This window comes from Muscardinus avellanarius (assembly GCF_963383645.1).
Source record: "Muscardinus avellanarius genome assembly, chromosome: 3".
Classification (NCBI taxonomy): Eukaryota; Metazoa; Chordata; class Mammalia; order Rodentia; family Gliridae; genus Muscardinus; species Muscardinus avellanarius.
Genome location: NC_137788.1, coordinates 32953673 through 32976993, shown reverse-complemented (window position 1 = coordinate 32976993; position 23321 = coordinate 32953673). Strand labels below are relative to the sequence as shown.

General features: G+C 42.1%; 1 protein-coding gene across 5 annotated transcripts in view; it reads right to left on the bottom strand.

The window, feature by feature from the left end:
* MACF1 (microtubule actin crosslinking factor 1) overlaps nucleotides 1-23321 on the bottom strand; it is a gene marked incomplete at both ends in the record, with an annotated part of 419220 nt that overhangs the window by 8610 nt on the left and 387289 nt on the right. For 2 of the 5 annotated variants that reach the window (XM_080692742.1, XM_080692743.1), the window contains 8 exons: nucleotides 7752-7869; nucleotides 11369-11386; nucleotides 12582-12656; nucleotides 14582-14736; nucleotides 18710-18872; nucleotides 19633-19644; nucleotides 20231-20394; nucleotides 21325-21445. In XM_080692742.1, the coding sequence (XP_080548868.1) occupies nucleotides 7752-7869; nucleotides 11369-11386; nucleotides 12582-12656; nucleotides 14582-14736; nucleotides 18710-18872; nucleotides 19633-19644; nucleotides 20231-20394; nucleotides 21325-21445 (826 nt within the window). Of the gene's footprint in view, nucleotides 1-6945; nucleotides 7015-7751; nucleotides 7870-11368; nucleotides 11387-12581; nucleotides 12657-14581; nucleotides 14737-18709; nucleotides 18873-19632; nucleotides 19645-20230; nucleotides 20395-21324; nucleotides 21446-23321 lie in introns of all 5 variants that reach the window. The other 3 variants (XM_080692744.1, XM_080692745.1, XM_080692741.1) reach the window with 2 other exon arrangements.

Here is a 23321-nt window from a genome sequence, read left to right as displayed (position 1 = left end):
GCAGTTCTGTCTAGAGTTCTTTCTACCTTCTCACGCCTCGACTCCCTGTGGCCTCCCCACAAACACACCTGTGTGGCTCCTGAAGCCTCTTCTCTACTTGGGTGACTGCGGCAGCTTCTAACTGGTCTCCTTGTTTCTTTGTCATGACCCCCTCTCCCTATTTGCTCCCAGAATTAGTTCCCAGATAAAAATCTGGTTGTGTAGAGCAGATTTCCCTCATAGTGAGGTTTCCTACAACAGGGTTTGGTAAACACTGTCCCCTGCATCTCGCCCTTGGAAGAGCCCAATGCAGCAGGGACTTCGTCAGCTCCAAGACCTACACTAATAAGAAACACATAGTTCTTGTTGTTGTTTGTTTTTGTGGTACCGGGGATGGAACTCAGGGGCATTATACCTCTGAGCTATACCTCCAGTACTATTATTTTTTTTAGTATTTTTATTTTATTTTTAATTTTTTGGTGGTACGGGGGTTCCTGGAAACCCTTCTACCTTCGGGCTACACTTCCAGACCTATTTTATTAGATTAAGGTAGTCTTCCAAAGTTTGTGTCTTGCTGGGCGTGGTAGCGCATGCTTGTTTTGTAATCTCAGTACTTGGGAGGCGGGGCACAGGATTGCAGGTTTGCTGTCAGCCTCAACTATGTGGTGAGACACTGTTTCAAAATAAAAAAATAGGGGTTTTTCCCTCTCTGGGACCCCCTCCCCTTTTGGGGAGCTGTTCTCTCTCTCACAGGCCGTGTTAGCCCTGAGAGAAGGCAGAGTGCAATTGAGGGCACGTGGCCCGGGCAGCTCTTGGGTAGTGACCTGAAGGCCTCTGCTGGACATCAAGGCTGACCAGAGCCCCTAGGGGTGACCTGCACCTCTTTTCTGGCAGATCACGTGGACTCTGAAGGAAGTAGTTTGCAACTGATGGCACTTGGCTCGGGCGACACTCGGGTAGTGACCCTGAAGGCAGCTACTGGACACCAGGACCCGACAGCCCGAGTGGTGGTCTGTCACTTTCCCTATTCCCTTCTGGCAGATCGCGTGCACTCTGGAAGAAAGCAGCCTGCAACTGAAGGCAATTCGACTTGGGCTACTCTCAAGTATTGTCCTGAAGGCAGCTGCAGGACCCCAGAGTTCCAGCCCCTTTGGGGTGTTCAGCCATCTTTCCCCATTCCCTGCTGCTTCCAATAAACCTTTTACTCCCCTTCAAAAAAAAAAAAAAAAAAAAAAAAAAAAGCCACCGTGGTGGTGGCGCTCACTTGTAATCCCAGCGCTTGGGAGGCTGAGACAGGAGGATTATGCAGGTTCAAAGCCAGCTTTAGCTATTTAGGCTCTCAGCAACTTATTGAGACCCTGTTTCCAAATAAAATATTAAATAGGTCTGGGAGTATAGCCCAGAGGTAGTAACACACACACACACACACACACACACACACACACACACACACACACACAGCTTGTCTCTCCCCTTTTATCATTCATTTTCTATCTTCTTGGTGACTATACTATTATGTTATGCTCACAATATTGAAATTCCCACATTTCTATTGATCTCATGTCATTAAAGAGGGCAAAATGATTAGTTTATCTGAAAGCCTCTCTGACCAATATTAGCTTACTGTAACTCCCAGGGAAATTTACATTATAAAAGAAAATCTGAAGATGCAACGCAAGCAATGATTGTAGACAGGGAACATTTTACATACATTCTTTGGGAGAAATAAAGTCATTTCTTGATGGTCACAGTGGCACATGCCTGTAACTCCAGTACTTGAGAGGCTGAGACAGGAGGACTGGAAGTTTAAGGACAGCCTCAGCAACTCAGCAAGACCTTGTTTCAAAACAAAATATAAAACAGAGCTGGGGTTGTAACTTGGAGGTGGAATACCCCTGGGTTCAATTCCTGGCACTGAAAAAAAAAAGTAATTATATATTTTGCGGCACTGGAGGTGGAACCCAGGAGCATTCTACCTCAAAGATACATCCCCAGCCACATTTTTATTCTTTATTTTGAAAACAGGGTCTCACTGAGTTGCAAAGGGCCTAAGTAGCTGAGGCTGTCTGCGAACCACAATCCTCCTGTCTCAGCCTCCCAAATGCTGGAATTACAAGCGTGTGCCACCACGCCCAGCAACTATTCTTATAGCAGCCAATCTTTAGAATTAAAAAAGAGTTAAATGTACATTTAGTAGCTTTACTTTTTTTTTTTTTTTTTTTTTGGTGGCACTGAGGTCCCTGGAAGCCCTTCTACCTCTGGGCTACACTCCCAGACCTATTTTATATTTTTATTTGGAAACAAGGTCTCTTAAGCCAGCGCGGCTGGCTTTGAACCTGTGCGATCCTCCTGTCTCTGCTTCCAAGCACGGGGATTACAAGCGCCACCACGCCCGGCAGTAGTAACTTTACTTTGATAGAAAACCCAGAAAGGCTGGGAGTGGGGACAATAAACAAGTTAAATAGTTGGAAACCATAAATTAATTTTGGGGGCAATTCTAAAGGTAAAAAGTAAACATTTAGCTGGGCGTGGTGACACATACCTGTAATCCTAGTCCTTGGGAGGCTGAGCCAGGAGGATCACAGATTTTTGGTTAGCCTCAGCAACTTAGGCCCTGTTTCAAAAATAAAAAATAGGGTTGGAAGTGTAGCTCAACAACAAAAAAAGATAAACATTTTTCTTTTTTTGCTGTACTGGGGATCAAACCCAGGAGCATTCTGCCTCTGCGCTACACTTCCAGCCCTATTCTTTATTTTGAAACAGGTCTAAGTTGCAGAGTGCCTCACTAATTAGCGGAGGCTAGCTGCAAACCTGCAATCCTTCCTGTCTCAGCTTCCCAAGTGCTGATATTACAAATGTGTGCCATCATGCCTGGCTTAAATGTTTTTCTTAAAGAAGAAGGTAACACCAAATTCTGGTTAATCAAACGTTTCTAGTAATCGAACTCAACAACCAAAATACTTTTAGTATTTAATTTATTTAAATACTTCCCTAATACAGGATATACTCCTAAATTTAAAAAAGAATATTTCTAGTAGATGTTTGACTACTTTTTGTGTGTATGTATGTGGTGCTGGGTATCAAAATCTGGGTCTTGCACATGCTACAACCCAGCCCGGCTATTTAATTATTCTCATAAAACTTCCCCCTCATAATTGTTTTCAGTAGGGGGTAAAGATCTATTGATGAACCTATAGGTGAGACCCGGAAGACAGCCTCCTAGAGTTCAACTTGTTTTTGTGTGTGTGGTACTAGGAATTGAACCCAGGGACATTCTACCTCTCAGCTATACCCTAGCCCTTTCTATTTTGAAACAGGATCTCAAAACCTGTGATCTCCTGTTTTAGCCTCCCAGGTACTGGGATTATAGGTGTGCACCACCATGCTCTGCCCAAGTTCAACTCTTTAATCACGAAAGAGGCCATCATTTTCTAGAGAGGCCATTTTCTTTCTTTTTTTTTTTAATTTAAAAATTTTTTTATTTTTTGGTGGTACTGGGGTTCCTGGAAGCCCTTCTATCTCCAGGCTACACTCCCAGACCTAATATATATATATATATATATATATATATATATATATATATATATATATATATATATATTTTTTTTTTTTTTAAATTTGGAAACAGGGTCTCTTACGCCAGCGCGGCTGGCTTCGAACCTGCGAGATCCTCCTGTCTCTGCCTCCCAAGCGCAGGGATTACAAGCGTGCGCTACCACGCCCGGCTAAAGAGGCCATTTTCTAAAAGACACTTGACATTAGCTGGAACAGGTCTATTAGCAAATATTCAGTTTTACAGGGTGTGGAGGTGCAGGCTTGTAATCCCCGTAACTTGGAAGGATGAGCAGGAGGATCAAAGGTTCTAGACCAGCCTCAGCAACTCAGTGAGACCTTGTTTCAACTAACCAAAAAAAAAAAAAAATCAGGCTGGGAATATAGCTCAGAGATAGACTGCCCTTGGGTTCAACCCCCAGTATAAAACACACACACAGCTGGGGCATGGTGGCGCATGCTTGTAATCCCTGTAATCTCCGCACTTGGGAGGTGGAGACAGGAGGATTGTGCGAATTTGAAGCTAGCCGCTGGCTTAAGAGACCCTGTTTCCAAATAAATAAGTATATAAAAATAGGTCTGGGAGTATAGCCCGGAGGTAGAAGGGTTTTTTTTCCAGGAATCCAATACCACACAAAAAACCCCAAAGCCCCAACCCCCCCAAACAACAACAACAACAACAACAACACACACACACACACACACACACACACACACACACACACCAGTTCTAAGCTATTGTTCAATGGGTGCAGAGTTTTGGTTTTACAAATGATGGTACAGTGCAAATGCACTTATCTGTACACTTAAAAATAATTAAGGAGGTAAATTTTATATATTTGTATATGTAAATATCTTATGTATATTTTACCAAGATTAAAAAACCTGACCTAAAGCTGGGGGTGGTGGTACACACTTGTAATCCCAGCATTTGGGAGGCTGAGACCTGAGGATCGAAGTTCACAGACAGCCTCAGCTACTTAGTGAGGCCCTCTGCAACTTAGTGGGACCCTTTTTCAAAATAAAGAATACAAAGTAGGGCAGGGGGTGTAGCTTAGAGGTCGAATGCCCTTGGGTTCCATCCCTAGAAACACCAAAAACAAACAAAACCCCTAGACCTAAGCTAAATTGTGTTTTTTTATATTTCCATAAAATTTTCTAGATTTTCACTTATTTGAGGGAAGTGCTATGTCTAATGCTCAAAAACAAACACAATACCCTAGATAAAGGAATCCTCATTCTTAGACAGGAGTTGTTTTTATCTCCACCAAAACATTATGATTTTCTTTGCCACAGAGGAATTAAGAAACTACAATTCTCATTGTGGCAGGACCAGAAATATGAACTATGGTAAAGCTATCTAGTAGAATGTTTTTAGTTTTTATATTTGGCTAAAACAACACATGGTTGTAGATCTTTCTCGACAGCTGTTAAAGGAGATAATAAACAATAGTAGTACATGTTGGTATTAAGAACCCTGGCACAAATTCTGTGTCATCCTTAGTATAGCATTTCATATAGTCCAAAGGGAAATTCATCACAAATGAAAATAAAATTTGCCATAAGCAATGCTTCTAGAAGCTATATGAATTCTACAGAACCCGAGATGACTTCAGATAACTTCTATTTTTGACGTTCATGCCCTTCCAACTCACTGCCATCTACCCAGGCCTCAGGTGTTCACCTCCTCCCACTATTTGTTATCTGATTAGAAACAACTCATCCTTGCCCACTGCAGGTAGAGCTATGATATCTAAACTGCTGTGGAGTCCTCCAATCCACAGTTAATGGAGCAAGGTGACCTCTGAGCTCCAGGAGGGCGCTCCCAGAAAGAGGTAAGCCTTACCTTGTTTGCTCCTACGGCACAAAAAATAGCCATGAGGTAGCCCTTCCAAATTTCCTTATAGTTCCAGTTTTTAGGTAGTAAGATAAGGACAAAGCAAGCAGTACTCTTCTTGGCCAGCAGCATAATGCTACTGTAACTGGAGCAGGCAGCAAGTAAACAGGCAATCAGGGGTACCAAAGTGCCACATGCAGTACTCCTTCTGCTCAATCACATATGACAGGAAAACTAAGACCTTTATTAATAGACTTGGAAAAGAATAATGTTGTTTTACCAAGTTAAGGTTAAAATACTTATTTCTCCTTTCATTTAAGACAATGAAAGAAGACTTCTAAATCAAGGACAATTGGTTTATAATTAAATTTTATTCTTTATTTTGAAACATGGTCTCACTGAGTTGCAAAGGGCCTAAGAACCTGAGGCTGTCTGCAAACCCGTGATTCTCCTGTCTCAGCCTCTTGAATGCTGGGATTACAAGCATGCACCACCATGCCTGGCTGATATAGTTAAATTCTAAAACTATTAAACCCTTTCACGTTTGTAATTAGAAAAGGTGGGCTTTTTTTTTTGTTGTTGTTAAAACTGGGGTTGAACCCCGTGGCATTCTACCCGAGATGCACTCCTAGTCCTTTTTATTTTTTTGTTTTTATACAGTGTCTCATTAGGTTGCTCAGAGTCTTGCTATGTTGCTGAAGCTGTCCTTAAATCTATTTCAGCCTTTCAAATATACTGGGATTATAGGTGTGTGCTACCATGCCCAGTTTAGAAAAAGGTGTTTGCAAAAATATTTTTTTTATAAAGAAAAATCCTACAACTTCTAATGGAAATTATTACTCTTTAGCTTTTACTTTTATTTACTGAAGTAAATGTAAAATTAGTTAAATCAGAAGATCAGTTTATGGGCACATATGAATTCATGGGAGAACTGTACCTTTTAGCTCTGTCTGCTTTGAAGGCTTCAGAATATGACTATAAACTACTTTCAAAGACGTTAAGTAACTAGAATGTAAATATTTTCTGTTAGGTTAATAAATATGTCTTAGTAGTTTAATTACACAGTATAGACTGATGGTGAACATACAATGGTATGCGCCTCCAAGACCCAAGACAGCGCAGTGTCAGGAGCAGGTCTAGAGCAGGCTGACTTGGGTTTGAATCTGGCCTTTGTGATTTATTGGCTTCCTGTTTCTGACAAGTTGTTAAAATTTTCTATGCCTCCATTTCTTATTCTGTAAAATGGAGATAATAGTGTCTACACCTCATAGGGTGGTTAGGAAGCAAAAACATGTTATTATTTGTAAGGTGCTTATAACAATGTGTCGCTCACAAAGGTACAGAAGCATTTGTTAAATAAATGGAAACCGAGAACAAATTCCACAAATACTGCCTCAAAAGAAGTGTATCATGCCCTGTTACCATACAGTAGTTGCGACAAGCAATGCTTTGTGGCTATTTCAAGCATTCATGAAGATAGCATACATTACAGAGCCAAGAGGCGTTACAGTTTAGGAAGCGAAGCCATTCTCAGCAGATGAGGGCATGGGGAAGAGGGACAAAGCGTAAAAGCCAACCTATGGGAGACTGACTGGAAATTGAAGAGCTGGAATCAGAGCGCTTTATTTTACTCCCAGGATGGTGAACTAGAATAGAAAATATGTAAACACAAAGAAACAGAGACAAGAGCCAAAACGAAGAAACTAGTCAAGAAAGACACTGGCAGGAATGGGGAGCCGCCTGTACACCCACATGCAGCTCTGCTCACAGGAACAAGGAAAGGATGCGGCTGAGCAGGATTTAGTAACGGAGATTTGGCCACTTCTCCCCCTGCTGCTCACAGTAAGTGATAGCTTTCTTCTGCCTTTGGGGGTCGGCCAGCCTTTTCATGTTTAACAGAAACACCCCACAGTCTTGCTTAGGCAACAATCTTAGAAGTGTCTGGCTGCTGGTGGGTGTTTTTTTAGCCCCTCTCTTGGCCAACGGGGCCCCAGTCCTTCCCTGTATGGGAAGCCCAACACTCTGAGTTGTAGTCACAGGACTTACAGGCAAGGGCTCCTGAGGCCCTCAGACAGAGGAACCTCAGGGTCGCATTGGGCTCCTCCTGAGGTTGGTGTTGGTGTAATACTCCGACCAGCATGCTCAGATGACACCAAAAAATTCTCATTCCTGATTCTCATTCCTGTGTTCTCCCCAGCTGTGTTGACCCCTTTTAGCCTTTTCCCCCTGGGACCCCAAGTTCTAATCTGTGTTAGGTGAGACAATACCTCAGCAAAACAAAATAAAACAGACCTGCCATTAACACATCTCTGAGCATGAAAGATCATCAGGGTGGGCCTGCCTAGTATCCTGAAGTGAATTCAAGCTCAGGATGCCCCCTTACCTCGGCAGGGATCGTTCTTCACTAAGAACTCATCCAAGGCCATCCATCCTCCACCGACACGGACCATCACGGTGCTGCGCAGAATACGGACCAGCCGCAACTGCTGGGAATCCCCAAACTGTGAAGTCAAGGGAGAACTGAATGAGCATGCCTTAAAGCAAACCTGTGCTGCCCCCGCTCAAAGCAGACTGTATTCAGATGAAAATGATGTGATAAGTTTTAGAAGAATTTTAAATTCTATTTTGCATATTTCACAAAAGAAAACTGAAAAGCAGAAATATTAAGCTACAGACCAGTGTCTTTAGATGCTTTCCAGTGGGATAGAATCAGCTCCTCATGGTCATACCCCTGTCTCCACACCAAAAGGAGAGGGGAATACAGACACATGTTTGCTCACTTTAATTTTTCTTAAAGATCCTGCCAAATAATTTGCTTTCCTAAAAGAAAGTAGTAGATGTCAACCTCTGAATACAGTGTGCTCAAAAGTTGAATGGAAAAAAGCAAATACTATATCAAGCCATAAGGAAACCCTTGCAAAGCATCTTTATTACAAGCTTATAAGAAAATTTGATTCTCTGCAGCTGGTTTTCAGAAGCAAACCCTAAATTCTCCAATTATGATACTACCAGTGGAAAAAGAGTTCTTTAGCTAAACAAGTGCTCTGATAGCATTTATTCTAAAATTTAATGAAATCAACACTTTAATCTCCAATGAGAATTCTGAATAGTATTCAATAATCATTCTGGACCACAATAAGTATGATTTTCTGATATTTATGTTTTCCTTTCATTCTTGCCTGACATTTCTCCTTCAAAGTTTTTTTTTTTTTTTGGTGGGTCTGGGGATAGAACCCAGGGGGATTCGACCTCTGAGCTACACCCCCTGCCCTCTTTTTTATTCTTTATTTTGAAACAGAGTCTAAGTTGCATAGGGCCTCACTTAGTAGCTGAGGCTGTCCGCAAACCACGATCCTCTGGTCTCAGCCTCCCGGATGCTGGGATTACAAGCATGCGCCGTCGCGCCCGGCCACGGTTCTATCTTAACAATTAGTTCCCCATTGCAAAAATTATTCTTTTCTCAACATGAAGAGGCAACAAACGAGCAGCATGCTGACATTCCAGAGCAAACACCAAACCTTTGGCTAAAGAAACCAAGTTCCTTAAGTTATTTGAGGATAATGGTCCTAGTGGGGTGGGAAACTAATTATCCAATTAGGATTTTCAAAGTTATAAAAGAGAATCATAACTTTGAAATATGGCAGAAAAATGGAAAATGTGAAAAAAGATATTTGAGAAGGACACATTAAGCATCCTCCCTCATTATTAGTAAGCTGGTAAAAGTAGTGAGTCAGCTGCTCTGATCTGAACATACCGTATAGGCAAGGAGACTGAAATATCTCCTTTTTCTCCTCAGCCATTTCCTCTGATGGGAAAAAAAGATCATTCTATGCTGTTTGTGCCACAGCTCTTAAAGTTTTATAACAGAGTGACTATGGCAGCAGCATAGAGGAGGAGGCACTATGCACTTGTAAGGGAGAGATGCCCTGTCCTGGGAAAGCAGCTGCCCCTGCCGTGCAAGAGGCTGGTCCTGGGAGGCACTGAGGCTCCACCGGACCCATGCAGTTACCTACCTCCCTGCATCATCATCTGAGGTTTCTCTGGTTAGGGGCAGAGAGGAAAGGGTATGCACCTGTGTGTCCTCAGAGTGTGCAGGCAGAAACTCCAGGGCACTTTAGTTTTTTAATACCATGCTATTAGGTTTACTACACCATTTAGCTCATGGCTGGTTTCCTTTTAATTTCTCATTGAAGTTCTATTTGAGAGATTCTAAGTTGTTTCTGCTGAGCTCTAGAGCAAGGACATTTGACCCACGCAAAAGCCAGAAGAGAGGGAGAAATTGAGCGATGAGTGGTGGGAGGGTCAGAAGAGCTCTAAAAATGAGGACCTACAAAAGAGGGGGCAGAAAGCTCAGGACCAGAGTCCTGGGGGCCAGTAACCACGGTTTCTTTCTCTCCTGGGGACTTGGGTTCTTGCAGGGCTCCGACATTAGCTTTCTGACAGTGGCATGTGCTCTTTGAGGCCCCAGGTACCTTACATATATATAAACTGAACTTCATAATTCTGTTTGTACATTAGAATGACTCGCCTGACCCTCCTGTGGTCAATGAAACAGCCAAGGACGGCATCAGTGTCCCTTCAAAAAGGTCCTAGTACTTGTGTGGTCACCAGGAAGCAGGCATGCTGGCGTTCTACTGCAATAACTTATTTAAAGCCAACTTGACTGTTTCATCTTTACAATTTTTTTCTGTTGCCCTTTTACTCCCTGGCCCAGAACATTACTGTAATTAGTGATGATTACAGTAACTTGAATTTAACATTGAGAGCCTCAAACCAACTCTTAATGTTTCTAATTTTATATCAGAGAGAAAGATTTTACTCATGCAACTTCTTTTTTCATTTGAAGACCCAAGACCCAAGAACCCTCAAAAAGATCTAAAAGGTTAAAGTTACCAAGTGGAGTCCAGGCAACCAATCTTTTATGCAAGTTAATTTGATGCCATTAGATTTTGGCTGACTGGCCATAATCAAAGAACTGCAGGCCACAGTGAGTTATTATTTTTATTTTTATTTTATTTTTTTGCGGTTCTGGGGATGGAGCCTTGGGGCATTTTATCTCCGAACTACACTTCCAGCCCTATTTTTTATTCTTTATTTTGAAACAGGGTCTCTCTAGGTTGCAGAAGGCCTCACTAAGTAGCTGAGGCTGGCCGTGAACCGTGATCCTTCTGTCTCAGCCTCCAAAATATTGGGATTATAAGCGTGTGCCACTGTGCTGGCTTGGCCACGGTGAACTAAGTTGTCCACACTATACTTCCCAGGCACACTTTCTTTTCTTCCCTTCTCTCTGAACTTTAAAAAAAATTTTTTTGAGGTACTGGGGATTGAACCCAGGAGTATTCTATCTCCAATCTATATCCCTAGCCCTTTTTATTTTATTTTTTTCTTTCTGAAATAGGGTCTCATTAAATTGCTGAGAGTCTTGCAAAATTTCTGAGACTGGTCTTGAACCGGCAATCCTCCAGTCTCAACCTTCCAAGTACCAGGATTATAGGTGTGCATCACACCTGGCTCCAAGGTACATTATAATTATAAAATGAAACAAAGTGTAAGTAACTATAAACATTAGTGAAGCATTTAAACAGATAGTATTAAAGTACCCACAAGACTTTGTGACTTCCTGTACTTTATAAAATTTGAACTGCTGTGCTAATGGTATTCCAACTTTCAATAGAGAAGTACAAAACCAGGCCCTTTTTGTAAGTGGACAGAACAGATTGATACCGTGGCATCAATTTCCTCAGAATCATATCATCATTTTTTAACCAATCTAATTTTGAATGAAAGTTTTTTTTTCTTTAAGTATACTTTTATCCTTTTGCTGCTGATAGCTTTAAAATACCAGCCCTGCTAGTTTCTCCACTTGGTAAGACAACCAGATGTGACCCAGGCATGCTTTGGATTACGTCCTCTCCCCACATAAAGAACAGGCAAAAAGAACAGGCAACACCAGCTACACAGACCACACCCAGTGAGGAGAGCACCACGGGCACACTGTACCTGATTGCCGAGGAAGAACTACAGACAGTACGAGCAAAGGGTGGAGGGAAAAAAGAGAACATTTTGTCAAATTAACACTAAGGAATGGAAATCACATCATCATGTTACCAGTCTTCTTCAGTGAGCTCCTGCCAGAGTGGCAAGCTCTTTACACATTAAGAAGCCCTAACACTTCACTCCTTGTTGCTCTTGTTAACCCATTTCTCTTAGAGGTAATTAAAAAAAACCCAACAAAACCAAACAAGCAAGCACTGCACGACTGGAGCTCTGATTAAATGCCCTGGCGGCATCAAGACAGGGCGCCCTACACTCCTCAGCTAAGAGCAGCCTGGTGTAGACTTTGAAATATTAATGGAACCTGGACATTCATGTCCTCTTTGCCAATCACAGGTTTTTACCTAGGGGTTTAGGGAGTCCTGAAAAGTTGTTGAATATATTTTAGGACACCTTTTAGGTTCCTAACTTTGGTCCCCAAAGAAATTAAAACACAAGTATATTTCAGTGTCAGCTACGGCCACACCTAACAAGCCTTTCTGGCCTCTCCAGTGCACCTAGGCCCCATCTGTAGCCCTGCTCAGAGCAGGAACAGCATCTGTTTGGTGCCTCAACACAGATCTCCTAGTCCTCGGTGAGCCCAGATGCACTCAGACTCTTGAGGACCATTTCTTTAGGTAAGTCATCAGACACCAGAAACAACTGTCTCGAGGTGCCTTCATTCCCTCAAGGACTCTGGTTAGTAATAAGTGAGGACTCTTTTTTTTTAAAAAATGGTACTGGGTATTGAGCCCAGGGCCTCACATGCGCTAGACAATAATTCTACCTCTAAAACCCCCAGCCCTTTTTTATTTTGAAAGAGCTAAGTTACCAGGTATTAAACTCAAACTTACAATCTTCCTATCTTAGTTTTTCCAAGTACTGGGATTATAGGTGTGCACTACCACACCTAGTTAAGATGACAACTCTTGTTTCCTATCTTGCCAAACACAAGCTGCTGCCTGCCTAGATCTGGCAATTTTTCAGATGGATTATGTAGGGCACTAAGCTCAACAGGACACCTGACATTTGACATCTAGGGCCTCATCTCAAGGCCACAGGCCCCAGGAGCAGGAAGGTGGAGTCCGTCTGTCCACCTGTGGTGTGTCAGGAGTGTTCACATAAAAGGGTCACACGTGAGAAAACAGCCACCACCAAGGACGGCTTTTTTCTTCCTTACCCGGTATTTATTCTCTCCAATCTGCTCCACCTGAAACCTTTTTGCACACTTGCACTGAGCCACTTGTCTTGTGACCTATTGGTTGTGAAAAATAACAAAAACAAAGAGTGAATTACAGAACAAGACCTAAGTAGAAAAAACAAAAAAACAAATTTTACTACTATTCAATCTATTCATTTTTTTAGGCATTCCCAGTTCTACCCCCCCCCCTTTTTTATTACTGGGGACTGAACTCAAGGGCACTCTGAGTGACACCCCCAGCCTCATATTATATATATATATATATATATATATATAATTTTTTTTGGTGATACTGGGGATAGAACAGTTACAAGTGTGCGCCACCACACCCTCTTTTATATTTTGAAAATGAGTCTTGATAAATTACTGAGGCTGGCCTCAAACCTGTAATCCTCCTGCTCAGCCTCCAAATAATTAGGATTATAGGCCTAAACCACCATGTGGTACTCAACTAAAAAAATTTTTTTTTTTTTTTATACTGGGGATAAAACCCAGAGAGAGGCCTTTTATCTCCAGGCTGCACTCCAGACCTGTTTTATATTTTATTTGGAAACAGGGTCTCACTAAGTAGCTGAGGTTGGCTTCGAACCTGCATGATCCTCCTGTCTTAACCTCCCAAGTACTGAGATTACAAGTGTGCACCACCATGCTTGGTTTTCAACTAAAATTTTTTAGTTATAAAAAAGAAAAAGGGCTGGGCGTGGTGGCGCATGCTTGTAATCCCAGCACTTGGGAGACTGAGACAGGAGGATCATGCAGGTTTGAAGTCAGCCTCAGCTACTGAGTGAGTCTCTCAACCACTTAGTGAGACCCTACTGCCAAATAAAGTATAAAATAGGTCTGGGAGTAGAGCCCAGAGGTAAAAAAAAAAAAAAAAAAAAAGCCCCTGAGTTTCACCCTCAGTACCCCCCCCCAACACACACGAGAGTGGGGGGGGCAAGCAGGCAGGCAGGCAGACAGACAAAGAAAGGTTTAGACAAGCTATCATTTAGCCACATCCCCAGCTATAATTTCAAGCTTTTGACAAATCTATCTTCTATTCCAAATTAATCCAGACTCCTCTAATTAAGAAAATAGACATTGAGAGAAATTTTCATGTAACTATACAACACATTCTTCTATCTTCTAAATTTTTAGAGGAGAGTACTAATATATATTCACTAAAATCAAATGACCAGAGCTGGGCGTGGTGGTATACACCTGTTATCCCAGTACTTGGGAGGCTGAGACAGGAGGATCGCAAGTTCAAGGTCAGCCTCAGAAACTTAGAGAGACCTTGTTCCAAAAAAAAAAAAAAAAAAAAAAGAAAAAAAAGAAAAAAAAAAAAAGAGATGGCGCGTATAGCTGTAAGGTAGAACAACCTTAAGTTCAATCCCAATACCAAATGAATACATAAAATAATAAAGCGACTTATGAGCTCATTTGAATTCCAACCTAGGAGCCTGAAATTCCCCAGAAATCACTTCAGTTGTGTCTCACAATTACTCCCGAGATCTACCCTGCTATCCCTCCTTTTCCATACCTATCCTCAAAGGATCCTGAGATTTTAATGCATTTGCTATTTTCAACATAATTTAGTTTTTAACAAGACAACAAGCCTGTTCGGTATACACCATCCTAGAAATTACATTTCACCCCTTAATTTTGTATTTGAAGACTGTATCCCTGAACTCTGAGGCAGGATGCTCAGGACTGAGATGCCTCTATCCTAAGCGGCATAGCAACTGTGAAGCAGGATGAGTGCTGCTCTCTACAAGGGTTCTGGACATCAGAGCAACGGAGGTAACCACTGGCACAATCCCTCTCAACTGAGCTAGAAGAGCTCAGATGCTAGAGACACCATCTAAAGGTTGATCTCAAAACAGAACTTGAATTCATCATCTCCCCAAAGGCACTGACTTGTAACTGTATCCAACCAAATTCAGGAGAGCATAAAACTATGGCTAAAAATACATCTGAAATAGAATTATTCTCCATACCTCATCTTCAATTTTATCTGCATCAGTTGTTGGTCGATAAGCATCCTTGTTAGGGTGGAGAGCAGCCACAAATTCATAGTAATCAATATAGCCATCTCCATCCCGGTCGAAAATATCAGCCACAGCAGTCATCTCTAACTTTGTGGTGGGGAACTCTGGAGAAAAGAAATAGCAATGTGAAATATTAGGAAGGATTACTTGGCAGTTATGTAAATACTTGAGCCAAGTGTGGTGGCTAATGCTTGTAATCCCAGTATTTGGGAGACTGAGAAAGGAAGATTGCAGGCTTGTGGCCAGCTTCAGTAACTTAGGCCCTCAGTAACTTAGTGAGACCCTGTTTCAAATAAAAAAATAAAGCTGGACATGGTGGCACACATTTGTAATCCCAGGACTTGGGAGGCTAAGACAAGAGGATCGCAGATTCATGGCCAGCCTCAACTACCTAGGGAACCCCTCTGCAACTCAGTAAGACTGTGTTTTGAAATCAAGAATAAAAAACATGGTTGTAGCTTGAAACATGATGTAGCTTGAAGGTAGAATGCCCCTGGTTTCAATTCTCAGTACTGGAAGAAAAAAAGTTGGAAGAAAAATTATATCTTGACGTTTTTTTTTCTGAAAAGTGATATATGGCTGGGTGTGCTGGCGCACGCTTGTAATCCCAGCATTCAGGAGGTGGAGACTGGAGGATTGCGGTTCACAGACAGCCTCAGCTACTTAGTGAGGCCCTTCGCAATTCAATGAGACCCTGTTTAAAATAAAAAGGATAAAAAATTAGGGCTGGGGGTGTCACTCAGAGGTAGAATGACCCTGGGTTGCATCCCCAGTACCACAAAAATAATAAATAAATAAAAGGAAAAAAAAAAAGAAAAGCAATACATGCCCATTTAAAAAATAATCCCCAAAGCTGGATGTGGTGGTATACACTTGTAATCCCAGTATTTGGGAGGCTGAGACAGGAGGATCCAGGTTTGCAGCCAGACTCAGCTACTTAATGAGGCCCTTCGCAAGTCACTGAGACCCTGATTCAAAATAAAAAATAGAGTTGGGGCCAGGCGTGGTGGTGCACACTTGTAATCCCCGTGCGTGGGAGGCGGAGACAGGATGGTGCAGGTTTGAAGGCTGGCTTAAGAGACCCTGTTTCCAAATTTAAAAAAAAAAAAAAAAAAAAAAAAAAAATATATATATATATTAGGTTTGGGAATGTAGCCCGAAGGTAGAAGGGTTTCCAGGAAGCCCAGTACCACCAAAAAAAAAAAAAAAGAAAGAAAGAAAGAAAGAAAGAAAGAAAGAAAGAAAGAAAGAAAATAAAATCACTAAAAAAATAATGGCCAGAGTCGGGTGTGGTGGCACACCTTGTAATCCCAGCATTCTGGAGGCTGAGACTGGAGGATCGCAGTTCACAGACAGCCTCAGCTACTTAGTGAGACCCTGTTTCAAAATAAAGAATAAAAAATAGGGCAGTGTTATAGCTCAGAGGTCTAATGCCCCTGGGTTCCATCCCCAGACTCGAGAAAAAAAAAAAAAAAAAAAAAAGAAAAAAGGAAAGAAAATGGCCGGGCATGGTGGCACACACTTGCAATCCTAGTATTCGGGAGGCGGAGACTGGAGGATCACGGTTCACTTCATGGACAGCTTTAGCTACTTGGCAAGGCCCTTCCCAACTCAATGAGACCTTTCAAAAAATAAAAAGACAAGCCGGGCATGGTGGCTTACGTTTGTAATCCCCACGCTTCGGAGGCGTAGACAGAAGGATCACACAGGTTCAAAGCCAGCCGGCTGGTTTAAGAGACCCTGTTTCTAAATAAAAAAGTATAAAATAGGTCTGGGAGTATAGCCTGGAGGTAGAAGGGCTTGCAGGAACCCCAGTACCACCAAAACAAAACAAAACAAAAAGCACCTCAATAAAAAAATAAAATAAAAAAAACTAAAAAATAGGGCTGGGGATATAGCTCGGAGGTACAATGCCCTTGGGTTCCATCCCAGTACCATAAAACAAACAAACAAACAAACAAACAAACAACAACAACAAAAAAAACCCCCAGCATCTAGGAGCTACTCACTGTTAAACTTTTGGTTATTTTTGCTTATAGACTCTGCAATATTCTTTTTTTTTTTCTTTTCCCTGTACTGGGGACTGAACTCAGGGGCATTCTGCCTCCAAGCCATACTCCCCGTCATATTTTTGATTCTTTATTTTGAAACAGGGTCTAAGTTGCGGGGTGCCTCACTAAGTAACAGAGACTGGCTGCAAACCTGAAATCCTCCTATCTCAGCCTCCCAAGTACTGGGATTAAAACTCTATGCCACCACGTTGGGCTCCCTATGCAGTATTCTTTTTTTTTTTCTTTTTTTTTTTTGCGGTACTGGGGATGGAACCCATGGGCATTCTACCTCTGAGCTACACCCCCAGCCCTATTTTTTAAAAATTCTTTATTTTGAAACAGAGTTTCACTGAGTTGCAAAGGGCACTAAATAGTAGGTGAGGCTGTCCTTGAACCCTGATCCTCCTGTTTCAGTCTTCCAAATGCTGGGATTACAAACATGTGCCACCACGCCTGGCTCCTATGCAATATTCTTAACAAACTGCATTCTACAGGGAAGTGTGAATCTTTATAGTACAGAGTGACTTATTAAACAAATCACGTCATATTTTGCTTTTCAGCTGAAGACTACCGATAGCTCCCCACTGTTTTGCTGTCATTAGAAGGACACCTGAACTCTTGACTGTGGCCCACAAGGCCCTGCATTAGCTGAGTGCTGCCTAACCTGGCAACCTCACAATTTCCCAGCATGTTCCCATTTCCATTCCTGGAACATGCTGACACTCATTCCTGCCTGAGCACTCGCTGCCTTCTGTTCCCTCTGCCTTTAGCCCGTTCAGGTGGCTGGATCTTTCCTACCATCTAGATCTCAGTACAAAAATTACCTCCAGATAGGCCTTTCCTGCCCACCCCACATGAGTATTTTGAGAAATGATTTGTGATTTTGGCAAGTTACTTATCTACTTTATGCCTCAATTACATTTTATGCTAACAATCTATAAACTGTTAAAGAGATGCCAGAAACTCCATCCATCCATCCATCCATCCATCCATCCATCCATCCATCTTTGTGGTACTGCGGATTGAATGCAGGTGCATTCTATCTCTGAGCTACACCCCCAACCCTATTTTATTTTATTTTATTGTGGTACTAGGGATTGAGTCCAGAGGCATTCTACCTCCGAGCTATACCCCCAGCCCTATTTTTATTCTTTATTATGAAACAGTCTCAGTAAGTTGCAGAGAGTTTCACTAATTATTTGAGGCTGGCCACGAACTTGCAAATCCTCCTGTCTCAACCTCCCAAGTACTGGGATTACAGGTGTGTGTGTGCTACCATGACTGCCCTAAATATTTTTTAAAAATATGTTATTTAGCCGGCATGGTGGCGCATGCTTGTAATCCCTGTGCTTGGGAGGCAAAGACAGGAGGACTGCGCAGGTTCGAAGCCAGCCATGCTGGCTTAAGAGACCCTATTTCCAAATAAAAATATATATAAAAAAATTGGTGTCTGGGAGTGTAACCCGGAGGTAGAAGGGTTTCCAGGAACCCCAGTACCACCAAAAAAAGAAAAAGTTATTTATTTAGCCAGGTGTGGTAGAACATGCTTGTAATCCCAGTATTGGGAGGCTGAGATAGGAGGATCGCGGTCTGTGGCCAGACTCAGCTACTTAGTGAGGCTCTCTGCAACTTGAGACACCCTGTTTCAAAAAAAAAAAAAAAAAAAAAAAAAAAAAAAAAAAAAAAAAAGAACAATAAATCAGGCTGGGTTCAATCCCTGGTACCAAAAAATAAAAAAAATAAAAATAAATAAAAAAAATAAAAAAATAAAAATAAAAAAATTAGAACTTCATTATTCCCAAAAGTTATCTTCATAGTAATACCTCAAATTTTTTGCTTGCCCCAAGATAACAAACTTCTCTTACTAGTGAAACAAGATTCCTCTCTTTATGAAAATAATAGACCACATTTGGCAGGGAGCTACATTACTTCTTCCACAAGACTCTAGCTTTTATTTCAGAAAGACCATTTTACTAGAATATAACTTCTACAAAGTAAATGGGAAGAATTGAGGTGTGACCCTTACTGGATGCTAAAATGCCATCGATGAACTCCTGACGCGTTATCTTTCCATCCTGGTCCTTGTCAATGCGTCGGAAGAAATCCATTACCCGAGACTTTTTGTGATTCATCCAACGCATATACTTTTTCCTCCAGACATCAAAGTCAAAGTTGGCAAATTCCTTCAACTAGACAAAATTAGAAGTGTCAATAAGATCTATTGTTTAGGGTCGTTAAAGCTGCCCAGAGCAAACCAAAACTTTCACACATTTAGTAAAGCCATGCAGGCCTTCCCTGGGGGCACCAACAATGCCATTGGCATGTTGTATCCTTTGTGCACACATAATCTGGCTCCTTCACTTAGGGCCATGATTATTTACATGTGAGCTGCAGTATTATGGAGTAGTGGGAGAAATAGTAACTAAAAACACAGATCATACAGAGCATGTAGGAGAATGGGTAGAGCCAGCCTTGCTTTCCCTTTGGACTCTTTCGAGGATGGCCCTCTGAGATGTAAGGGAATGGATTCAACCCCAAAAGCACCCTCACTTACATAGTTTAAAAGGCACTATAATCACATTTAGGCCATCTCAGGAGCCTTATGTTTTCCACCATTTCTGAGACTTCTGTGAGAACATCTGAGTTCTAGGTAGAATAGGAATCCAACCCTGCACCCAAGCATGTGTCTTTGGAATGGCACCAGGAGGAGCAAACTGCCCACAGATGTTTATATTAAATGGCAGGCCTGTGCACAGGAAGTGGGAAAGGAGACTTTCAGCTCCTTGCACCATGTTAGTGATGCACAGTCATGACGACTTAATAGTGTAGCAGTTTCCCTCCTGGTCTTTCCAACACCAAAGCTGGAAGGAATGCGAAAAAAAGCGTCAAGAATCAAATATGCTTATAACTCAGTTGGCCTGTGGAGATAACAAAAAACACAACACTCACTTCCGGGCATAGCTGCTTTGATGTGCACAAATAAAAAAATATAGAAGGTATTAAAAGTTTGTTTTAGAAAGTAAGAAGTACAGTACTATATTTTTTACTGAGTGATGGTACTTCAAAACAGACTTGCTTTCCATGATCTAGTGAAGACCAAGAGAGTAACAAAATTACATAAAACTGCTCTTACTTCACAACTGGTTGTATACATCTATTCCTTTACACAAAGGGCTCAATAATGCCATTTCTACAGTAAGTTACATATCTGGAGATAACTTCGCTCAGTTATGTGTCTGATTCTCAACCACAACCACAGCAAGGTGCTGAAGAGGATCAGGCCATATATGGACTGGCTAGTTTCTTGCTTTTGACAACTGGGTATGTGTCCTCCTCCTGTTGTATGAACAGTTTTCTAAAAATGTATTTTTTCTCATTCAAAGGCTCAATGAGCGAGCAGGGGTTAAGTAAGGGAGTACTATCTCGGCACAGCGTGGATTCTACTTCTGAGGAAGCAGGTGAAAGCACATAGGTCACACTAAAAGGGCCTCAGAAGGACTGTGATTTGACGACAGAATCACATAGGGGAACCTTGGTGGAGCATTACCTCCTCCAGTCTGTCCAAAGCATCATTTAGCTTCCGCTGTCGCTCCAGCGCAAGCAGCCACACCTGCTGCCAGCGGGCGGAGAGCTGGTTGATCCGTGGGTTTTTTGCCTCAGATTGTGAGAGGACTGGCATGGGAGGAGGTGTGGGCTGACTCAAGGACTTCCCTAAAAGGAAAAAAAAAGCCCATAAAATTAGAGTTTTGTCAGTCCACAAAGAGAAACAGCTATATATATTGACTTAGGGGATTTTTTTTTTTGTATTTAGGATTGAACCCAGGGGTATTCTATCCCTGAGCTACACCCCCAGCCTTATTTTCTTATTCATTTTGAAATAGAGACTTGCTATGTTCCTGAGGTTGGCTTTGAACCTGCAATCCTCTTAGGAGACAAGAAACATGAGAGGTAGCAATATGTAGGTACGGAGACATACGGATTCTAAAACTATTAATATTCTTCTCAGCCAACAGGAACTTATCTCCTACAGACCTTCAGCCAATTCTGTTCTACATTAGTGAACTGAGGACATGTCAATTCAATGCAAAAAGCAGTGGATTCTGTAGGAGCTGATTTATTTTACAATTAAATTAGTACAAACTAAGCCAGACATGGTGGTGCATATCTGTAATCCCAGCATTTGGGAGGCTGAAACAGGAGGATCAAGGTTCCTGGCCAGCCTCAGCTACTTAGTGAAGCCCTTTGCAACTCAAGAGACCTTGTTTCAAAATAAAGAATAAAAAAATAGAGCTGGAGGTATAGCTCAGAGGTAGAATGCCCATGGGTTCCACCACCCCCAATACCACCACAAACAAAACAAAACAAAACAAAATCTAAATAGCTGGCACCAGTAACCCAAACAGTGGTAAGTCCACTGCTAAAAAACAGGCTTTATCACTGACTCAAATTCTTATACTAATGCAAAAAAAGAGTACAGCTACTGTCTGCGTAAGAAAAATGAATCTGAAAAAAGGACAGATTTGGTTCAAATCCAATGTGGTTTTGAAAACCAAGAAGTAATTCTTAAGTCAGACACTCAGAAAGTGTTCATCTTCAATTAGCAGGAAGGAAGCATTCTAACATAGTGGGCTGGAAACATACTGCTACCACTGCGGGATTTCTCAATGAAAGGAGCATGGGCAGGCTCTATGTTCTTCCTTTTGTATGTCTTGGTGACCCGGTCCACGTCCGGTTGTTTGCGTGTCATCTCCTCCATAAATGTCTGTTAAATTAAACAAACAAACAAACAAACAAACGAACAAACAAACAGGAAAAATTGTTGAGAAGTTTTCTTGGTCTAAAATAGAAATAGGAAACTTCATAGTAATAAATGCCAAAGCTCATGACAGACTGCCCAAGTGATAATATGCCTTTGCATATTCCTTCCTTTCAAGAAATATGACTGGGCAAAGCACTTTATCAGGTGCTAAAGACCTAAACAAAGAAGACATGCTCATAGTTAAGTAATGTAAACCAAGAATTTGGAGCACTAAATGCTACACAGGTGTTGAGGGAAGACCTAGGATGCCCATTGCTTGAGGTGGCAAAGGCCACCTGGAGGTTGAATGGTGCCTGAGCTGAGTTACTGAGGGATGAAGAATTAGTTAAAAGGACGGGTGAAGGACAGTTCAGACAGGTGCACAGCATGGGCAGAGCCAGGGAAGCCTGACAGTGCTGTCAACTAGGACCCTTTCATTCATTGGCTGGGCACAGAACACAATCAGAGAAGAGGCAAGAGGTGGGGCTGGAGAGGCAAGCAGGAGAAAGATCAAAAAAGGCCTCATGTTAAGTGAAAGGACTGGGACTTCATTGAGAGCACGGGGTGGGGGGGCGGACAACTGAAGGATTCTGATCCAGGGGACATGATTAGATCTATCTTTAGAGCTATCATTCAGTGTAGAAGGCAGAAGGATGAAGGAGAGGGGGCAGGGAGTGACCAGCAATAGGGAGATAGGTTAGGAAATTATAGCAGTAACTGAGGAAAAAACTGGTAAGGGCCTGAGCCACTGTAGAAAAGACAGAGTCAAGAGGTATTTTAAAGTAGGACAAAGACCTAGTAAAAAGGATAGATATAGGGAGCAGAGGAAAGGGAAGAGTTACTACTAGCTTTTTTGATGGGGGACTAGGTGAGTGAGCAGGTGAGTGAGCAAAAGCAGGTTTGGAAGGAGTGGGGTCACACAAGGAGGCAAAGATAAAATGGAGTTTTAGAGCTGCCCCTAATTTACTATCTTATCAAAACTTCAGGTGACAATGTTGCTGGAGATGAAGAAAAAGATGCAGAAGTCTTTGGTTTATAGGTGATGGCTATAGCCACTGGATTAAATAAATCTCAGTAGTGTGAGAAGAACAAGAATGGAACTTGAGGAACACTAACATTAATGAATGAAAGAGGAACCAGCTAAAATGATGGAGGAGGAAGAGTCGAAAAGATCAGAAAGATGGAAGGTAAGAGGAATCAAAAGAGCGTTTTGCAAAGCTGGGCGTGGTGGCACACGCTTGTAATCCCAGCACTGGGGGTGGGGCGGAGACAGGAGGATGCTGGTTCGCTGCCCGCCTCAGCTACTTAGCGAGGCCCTTTGCAACTCAGTGAGACCGGTTTCAAAATAATGTGGTGAGCCGGGCGTGGTGGCGCACGCTTGTAATCCCCGCGCTTGGGAGGCAGAGACAGGAGGATCGCGCAGGTTCGAAGCCATCCGCACGTGCTGGCTTAGGAGACCCTGTTTCCAAATAAAAATGTAAAAATAGGTCCGGGAGTATAGCCCGGAGATAGAAGGGCTTCCAGGAACCCCAGTACCACCAAAAAAAAAAAAAAAAAAAAAAAAAAAAAGTGGTGGCGCATGCTTGTAATCCCAGCATTTGGGAGGCTGAGACCTGGAGGATCGCGGTTCGCGGACAGCCTCAGCTACTTAGTGAGGCCTTCTGCAACTCAGTGAGACCTGGTTTCAAAATAAAGAAAAAATAGGGCAGGGGGTGTAGCTCGGAGGCCAAATGCCCCTGGGTTCCATCCCCAGACCCGCAAAAAAAAAAAAAAAAAAAAAAAGAATAAAAAAATTGGGCTGGGGGCGTGGCTCAGAGGTAGAATGCCCCTGGTTCCATCC